At 55.6% G+C, this 7,900-nt stretch overlaps 1 protein-coding gene across 1 annotated transcript; it reads right to left on the bottom strand.

The window, feature by feature from the left end:
• Nucleotides 1-884: 884 nt before the first annotated feature.
• On the bottom strand, nt 885-5,363 carry MTHFS (methenyltetrahydrofolate synthetase). Its single transcript, XM_004617548.2, has 3 exons — nt 4,678-5,363; nt 3,649-3,910; nt 885-2,708 (listed from the first exon to the last, which is right to left on the bottom strand). Exons 1-3 carry the CDS (start codon nt 4,789-4,791, stop codon nt 2,467-2,469), a joined length of 618 nt encoding a protein of 205 aa, XP_004617605.2. The 5' UTR covers nt 4,792-5,363; the 3' UTR covers nt 885-2,466.
• Between the last annotated feature and the right edge of the window lie 2,537 nt (nt 5,364-7,900).

The raw sequence follows: 7,900 nt of genomic DNA, 5'->3' as shown, positions 1-7,900 counted from the left end.
CAGTCACACAGCTGACCCATACATTTTTCTCGTGGGCTATTTTTTTCCTGGGGGACAGACAGCATGCTCCACACTCACTCACACCTGTGTGCCCTTGCTGAGTCTCATAGGCAGACGCCATGGTCTTGCCTGGTCTGTAGCCAACTGTGACGCCACCTGCCTTGTCCTTGTCCATGCAGCACGGGCACAGCACTGCCGCCTCCCACCAGCCAGCGCATTCATTGCTCTTTGCATCATTAGCACCTAAGGGTGACCCTGCCTTTTCTCAGGGGTAGTACACCAGCCTCAAGTGGTTCTTTCGGCCTTGGCCCAGGGGTAGCTGGAGAGGGGCAGTACTCCCCTAGGACACAGCACCCCACTAATGACTCATGCCTGCACCAGTCCCAGCTCATGATTGATCTGTTGCACCCCCTCCTCCACCTTACTGTCCCTGCCTGGCTACACTTCCCTACCTGCTGGCCACTCCCCCTGGCCCTTGGTGTTCATGCAGAGCAGCTGTGAAGGCAGAGTGTGGAAACAGGGCAGGTGACAGAGGTGCCACTAATGCCGATGCTAAAAGTAACGCAGCCTCTGACCAAGATGCGGCCTGGACCAAGAAGTCACCCCTCACCCTGTGCCCACCCTGATGGGAGATCATCGCCCTGTTAGGTCAGTGTGGTCGGCCCTGTTCTCTCCTCCTCTGCCCTCAGGGTCATGCCTCCTAGAACTGTGGCCAGGACCATCAGTCAGCTGCATCTGACATTGCTCATGGAGTGAGTCGGGATGCTGTGCTCCCCTGGAGGGCGCACCTCACCATTTCTCTGCTGATAAAACCACAATGGCTCTGGTCGTGGAGACACTTACTCTAGATAGATCCTCCCTGATTTAATAAGGCCCTGAAAACAAACAAGGGAAACTTAATTTGTCACAACAAATCATCATTTTTGGGGATGCCACATAAAAAACGATGATCTGGAGAGGCCAAGCAGCCGAGGTGCCCTGGAGACGCTGTCACATAGTGTGGAGGTCGGGAAGCAGGTGCAGTCAGGGACCAGGAGGACGCAAGCGGGCAGCACCTGGGCCGTGGGCACAGCACCCTCCCTCCCCTGAGGCTACAGATGGACAGAACAAGAGGCATTTTGGCTCCTGGGGTTCCCAGGCTATGGCCAGGACAGGTGGGAGCTGGGAAGCGCAGCAAGGATTACAGGGAACTCTGTGCCGGGACACCTGCCCCAAACAGGGCGCTGTAGGCCCAGTGGCCACACAAGTCACCAAGCAGGGTTCACTATCCCCAGGTACTAGCTGGGCTTGGGAGGAGGGTCTAGATGGCTTAAAGGGAGGGGGACACGGTGGCACCCTGAGAGGAACCCTTGTAATACACAGATTCAAACAAGAGCCTCGGGGGCTTGGCTGGGCCCCCAGAGGCCATTGGGAAATACATCAGGCAGTCAGCGGTGAGCTGGCACTGAGCTGCCCCCTACACCCCGGAGAGGACAGCATAGGCCTCTCTTTGCAGATGCCCAAAGAGGAGGGAAGCTGGGTGGAAGAGCAGGATTGTTTGGGGTCCCAGGGGACAGTGCGTTCCACCTGTGAGGGGAGGGAAGAGACCCCTCAGCAGGGGCGGCGAGAGAGGCCAGCACCTCCTTAAGCCAGTCACCAGCCCCACAGCAGACTTGGGGTACCTCCCCCTCTTCTGCTCCAAATACCTTGCAAAGCTTGTGCCTCTCAGAGCACATGACTTCCCGAGGCTGAAATGTCAGCAAAAGACCAACCATTTTTCATGGCTGATGAAAATGTCTAAAGAAGAAATTGGACATCACTTAGTACAGAAGCCCAGGCTCCCCTGGGGCTGTGCGATGCCAACCCCTGCAAATGTCGGGAGGCCACTGCCCTCTGCATGGCCCAGCCAAGTGCCCTCTCACTCCATGACGAGGGTGATGGGGTGGGGGTCCAGCCAGGGGATAGGACTGGACCCTGAACCACCGCTCTGCACTCGATGGCGTTTGAACCTGCAAGCCACATACCCACCCTTTCTGCTGCAGACTGCCCAGGAGTGAATGCCATGGGGCAGCAACCATGAATAGGGCTTTGGGCAGGTGAGGGTGTCCAGGTAAGAGGTGAGAGCACTGGGTTGGAGGGTAGGAGGTCCAGAAGGAGACAAAGGTGTCCAGGAGGTGAGGGTGTCTGGGCAGGAGGGTGTTGAGGCAGGAGGTGAGGGTGTCCAGGCCCAGGTTTGACCTGAGTCCCGAGGCTATTCCCAGGTCATTCCTAGGGGAAGGGCACAGCACTGGCTGCAGGCAGTGCTCAGCGCCAGGCCCCCTCAGATGCCAGGGGGTGATGCTGTTCTGGCCATGTCTCCATGGGATGCAGGGCCCCAGCGACACAGCATAGATGCCTGGTCCCTCAGCCCACATGCGGAGGGCAACACGGCTGTATCATGACGAAGTGACACTGGAGGGTCTGTTGGGGGTGGCACGATCAGGCCTGTCAGCAGGTGGGAGATGTGGGATCCTCATCAAACAGCACTTCGTCCACCTGCATGTCACCCTCATCCACTGGGACGTAAGGACACACCTGCTCTCGGAAGGCCAGGGCCAGGGTGTAGGGTGCTGCCGGCTGCTGGCCCAGGCAGCGCTGCAGGAAGGCGTCGTAGTAGCCCTTGCCCCGCCCCAGCCTGTGGCCCTCTGTGTCAAAGCCGAGCCCCGGCATGAAGATGAGGTCCAGGCCTCCTGCGGGGAGAGAGGGCAAGAGTCAGCGTCCGGCCCATGATGCCTCATTCCCGGACTCCCAGAGATGCCCAACAGGGAAACATAAAGGCAGGGCCAGGCCGCAAGCCCTTCGCCTACCCACGCCTGCCGCTGGGCACTCGAACCTTCCCAGCTGGGGGAGACAAGGAGAAGCAGGGGGAAGAGTCAGCGGTCAGGGGTCAGGCACAAGCCCCAGCAAGCAGGGACACACACCCTATCCCAGGACCCCCTTGGACGCCCACCTTGGCCAGAGAGCTGATTTCACAGGCAATGGCCTGAATCACATTCTGTGCCATATGCATGGGGACCCTCCCTGCACCCCCACCCCTTCCCACTGCCTCTCTCAGAGTTCCAGAGATAGGGTCTTGGAAACAGAACTTGCCTGGACTCCAAGGGGCACACAAGGCACTGAGACTGACTCAGTGATCAGTGGCTGGCGCAGCCGCGCCCCCTGCTGTCCGACACGGGGACTGCACAGGACACCCCAGTGCTACAGAAACTAATGTAATATATGTTTGTAGTTTTATTTGACTTTGAGACTTAAGAAGAAAATGCAAAAATCAGGGGCTGGAGCGATAGCACAGCGGGTAGGGCACTTGCCTTGCACGCGGCCAACCCGGGTTCGATCCCCAGCATCCCATATGGTCCCCTGAGCACCGCCAGGAGTAACTCCTGAATGCCGAGCCAGGAGTAACCCCTGTGCATCGCCGGGTGTGACCCAAAAAGAAAAAAAAAAAAGAAAATGCAAAAATCAAACCCCAAACCCCAAAGCAACACTAAAGTAACTTCAGTGTCTTTTCAGACGCTGGAACCGTTTCCCTGTAGCTGCTGGCACAGTGGGTGAAACACAGGGTCAGGCTGATGCAATGTCATGCCAGGGGCCAAGGAACACGCGCAGGGGAGGGAGCAGCAAGGCACTCACCTGTGGACAAGGCCTCCTCGAGCACCTCGTCATCGCTGGGCTGCTGAATGTTCCAGGAGGTTCTGGGCAGGGCGGCCAGCTCGTCCGGAGAGGTCAGCCGCACCATGTCCATGTGGCTGCTCCCAGGCTGGTAACGCGGGATAAAGCAGGCTTTGCCCTGCTGGAAGATGTCGTGGACAATGGCCCCCGTGTCCACCTCATCTGGCATGCTCAGGAAGATGGAGACCCTCCTGGCCTTCTGGTACTGGGGGTGTGAGAGCACCTGTGAGAGGGAGGGGAGATCCTGGAACCAATGCTCCATCTCCATACTAGGGCTGTCAGTTCCTGGGCCTGCATGCCCTCAGCTCTGCCCAATGTCCCTGCAGGACACCCCTCCTCTTGCAGTGTGACTGCACCTCCCGGTCATATGGGGCTGCATTCGTGTCCCCTGATGAACACCCCATCTCATTCACCCTCTTTCAAGATGTAACTCGGTGCCCACCCAGGCTTTGCTTCAGGACTGGACACATCATGGTGTAGTCTGGAGGCACATGGCACGGTGGCCCCCTTCCCTCGGGGTCTCTGTGGACAGAGCTCAGAGAAAAATGGGGCCACTGCACCCGCTTCCCAGGAGTCCGGAGTACGTGGAGGAAGACAAGATGTAAATGGGGGAAGTCGGGTGCAGCTCCTCTGTCTCAGAGTGAAGATATGCACAGAACCACGTTCCTGATACACTCCCAAGTGCTGATTCTGTGAGGGTGTTGTGAGGGTGTCGTGCATTTCCCAGCTGCGGGGATTTGACCCTAGACCCAGGAGAATGCAGCAGCTGTCATGGGTTTCCTTCACTATGCCAATTTCTGCCTTTCTCTCCTTCACGCTATGCCTGCGAGCTGGGAGCCAGTGCACAGTGTGGCACCCTCTCTGGAGAGCTCTCGCAATCCAGGGAGCACGCCTGCAGCGTGCGCGCCCCCACCGACGGGACGTGCGCGTCCACCCGCCTCGGGGCTGCGCCCGCGCACTGGTGGCAGCCCCCCGCTCACGCGGTCGCACCTTCTGCGTCAGGAGGTGAGACTGGCGTCGGCGCTCCTCGGCGCTCACGGCCCGCAGACGCTGCTTCAGCTCGGCCCGCAGGCGCTGCTTGGCCCCACGCACCGCCGCCGCCATCTCCGCACGCCGCCACGCGCCGTCCGCGGACGGAGAAAGCCGTTGGGACCGGGCGTCCAGATAGGGGCGTGGTTTCTAGGACAAGGGCGTGGTTTATTGCCGGAAGGAGGCTTGGGGGCGTGGTTCCCGGGTTCCATAGAGCGTACTTCTGGGGGGCGGGCCTCTAGACAGAGGGGCGGGGCGTAGGGCGTGGTCTCCCCGTACAGCCTGGGACTACGCCCCCTTCCTGGGCGGGTTTCTTGGGGCCCAGGTGTGCTGCCACAGTGAGGGTCACCGCGGCGGTGACCCTGACGCCGGGCAGAATGACGATGTTGCGAGTGAATTTGCGAGAATGGGTGGGTCTAGGTCAGTAACTTAACGGGCGAAGGCGGGCGCCAGCACCCCCAGACTCTGGCCGCGCTCCAAATTCCCCCGGCCACAGAAAAGCGAGTGGGAGAGAGAAGAGGCACAGAGTACCCAAGCCGCGGGCGATAATGTCCAAGTGGGCCTGCGCCTGACACGTGGAGCTGGGCTAGCGCTTCTGCAAAGCCAGAATGAAAATGCTGCCGGGGGTTAGGGAACAGGCAAGGGCCCTGAACCAGAGACAGCGGGACATTACTAAATTCTTCTACATACATTTTTTTTTTTTTTGCTTTTTGGGCCACACCCAGCAATGCTCAGGGGTTACTCCTGGCTTTGCACTCAGGAATTACTCCTGGCGGTGCTTGGGGGACCATATGGGATGCCGGGGATCGAACCCGGGTCGGCCGCATGCAAGGCAAACGCCCTACCCGCTGTGCTATCTCTCCGGCCCCATAACATATTTTTAATTCGCATAGCATTTTTATTTTATTTTTTAATATTAATTAATTTATTTATTTTTTGAAGTAAACAGATTTTATGTAGAGGCTTTTTGAGGGAAGGAGGAAGGGATAAGTGGAAGAGAGAATAGTAAGAGTAACGCGCTCAAGAGAGAATGCGGGCTTCTCCTGTGAGGATCTGGCCCAGGACAGACCACAGGAATCTATTTAGCTTTCTTAAGACTCTTTTTACAGGAGCCCTCATTCTAGAATAACTTGATTTTCTGCCCCTGAGCAAGGAATTCAGATACAGGCACCCCGGTTCGCAAGAAGGGTGGTGGTCAGACCAGATAACCAGACCCATATCACATGACCCATATCACAAGACCCAGAACTGCCCCCAGAACCGGGACATTCCTGAATATTGGCTCGAATACTGATCTCTAAAACCATAGGCTAAGGAGTGATGTCCTTTTAAATGGATTGGTTAAGAAAATTTGCAATATTACAAATCTATTGGCTATGAAATGCGCGGGCTCTGCTGTAACGGCCGGGGAAGGCCTATATAAGATCTCCTTTGGAGAAGCTCGGGGTCTTTTGCCCAACCTGCTGGACCTGCGTGTCCGTGTAGGCGGCTGGACCCTGGATAGCCAGTCTTACAATAAACCCTGCTTGCTGTTTGCAGTCTCTGGAGTCTGTTTGTCGTTATAGGGAGATCTCGATCCTCGCCCTAACACTCCAAGGGTGGAGAGAACCCTTACATACATCCTAGACTAGACATGAATGCATGAAAGTACACATCTCAAGAGGGGAGATGCGGGCGACACATGTGCTCGGTCACATAATAGCAAGCAACACATGGGCTCAGGCAGCATATGCGCGTCCTCATAGCATTTTTAAAATACTGCTAGAGAGATAGTCCAGCGGGTAGGGCATCTGCTTTGCAGACGAGATTTGATCTAGTCCTCCCATAGGTCCGCCTCTGTTTGCCAGGAGTAATTCCTGAGTGTAGAGCCAGAAATAACCCCTGAGCACCCCTGGGTGTGGCCCAAAAAACCAAAACAAAACAACTTAAATTTTTTTTTTTTTTTGCTAAAGAGATAGTACAGCAGGTGATCCAGGTTCAGTTTTCTGGCATCTCATATGGTCCCCGCACCCTTTCCAAGTAACCGCTGAACACCGCTGGGTTGGCATAAAAATAGTGTTGGGGAGAGAGAGCTCAGGGATCAGGGACACATACATGCAAAGCACGTGCCAGGACCTGAGTTTGAAGCCAGACCATCTTATGGCCCCCAGCCCAACGTAGGGCCAAAGCAACCCCATATCTTGTTTTTTGGGGTTTTTTTTTTCCTTTTTGGGTCACACACGGTGGTGATGCTCAGTGGTTAATTCTGGTTCTTCACTCAGGAATTACTCCTGTGGTGTTTGGGGAACCATATGGGATGCCGGGGATGGAACTTGGGTCAGCCACATGCAAGGCAAATGCCCTACCCGCTGTGCTATCCTTGGGGCCCCCCATAAGTCCATATCTTGGTACCCTAGCACTGAGCTGCCTAAATGGTTGGCCAGGTATCATGAGTGGTGGGCCTGGGTCCCCTTGAGAACTGCTTTGGAATCCCCCTCCCCACCAAAAATACTCCAAATAGGAAAGAAGTGAGATTTTGACAAAACTTTTTCTAAGTAAATAGAAATCTCCCTCCTATGGATTCTGTTACAGGACAGGGTGATAGATATCAATCTCAATCATAGGCGTCTTTGTTCATCTTGTTACTAGGTGTGTATGGTAAGATGCAACTGAGATTTATCAGTGGTGAAGAGAGATCAGCAATGAAAAGCAAGAACCCTAGACCCCTCTGTGTCCCTAGCACCACTGGCAGATACTTGCATTCTGGGATATGTGCATCTGTTTTTTTTTTTGGTTTTTTTTATAAATTGGGTTTTTTTTTTTGTTTGTTTGTTTTTTGCTTTTTGGGTCACACCCAGCGATGCTCAGGGGTTACTCCTGGCTTTGCACTCAGGAATTACTCCTGGCGGTGCTTGGGGGACCATATGGGATGCCAGGGATCGAACCCGGGTCGGCCTCGTGCAAGGCAAACGCCCTACCCGCTGTGCTATCGCTCCGGCCCCCCCCCTTTTTTTTATAAATTGGGGGTTCATGTGTTCTGGGTATGTGTTTTTTCGGGGATTGCTATCTCCTTCGAATGATGTTCCTAGCTGACCCTCTGATAGCTATTCCAGGCCTGCCAAGTACCTTCTTCCCTTTTTTTTTTTGCTTTTTGGGTCACACCTGGCGATGCACAGGGGTTACTCCTGGCTCTGCACTCAGGAAT

The sequence above is a fragment of the Sorex araneus genome, chromosome 6 (genome assembly GCF_027595985.1).
Source record: "Sorex araneus isolate mSorAra2 chromosome 6, mSorAra2.pri, whole genome shotgun sequence".
NCBI classification, from domain to species: domain Eukaryota; kingdom Metazoa; phylum Chordata; class Mammalia; order Eulipotyphla; family Soricidae; genus Sorex; species Sorex araneus.
This window is presented reverse-complemented; position numbering and strand designations above follow the sequence as displayed.

What these genes read in the sequence shown, in the direction of transcription:
- MTHFS (XM_004617548.2), bottom strand. Translation starts at nt 4,791, where the DNA reads ATGGCGGCGGCGGTGCGTGGGGCCAAGCAGCGCCTGCGGGCCGAGCTG. An exon ending in CTCACCTCCTGACGCAGAAG is followed by an intron (nt 3,911 to 4,677) that starts GTGCGACCGCGT and finishes TCCCTCTCACAG; the next exon opens with GTGCTCTCACACCCCCAGTA. An exon ending in CGAGGAGGCCTTGTCCACAG is followed by an intron (nt 2,709 to 3,648) that starts GTGAGTGCCTTG and finishes CTCTCCCCGCAG; the next exon opens with GAGGCCTGGACCTCATCTTC.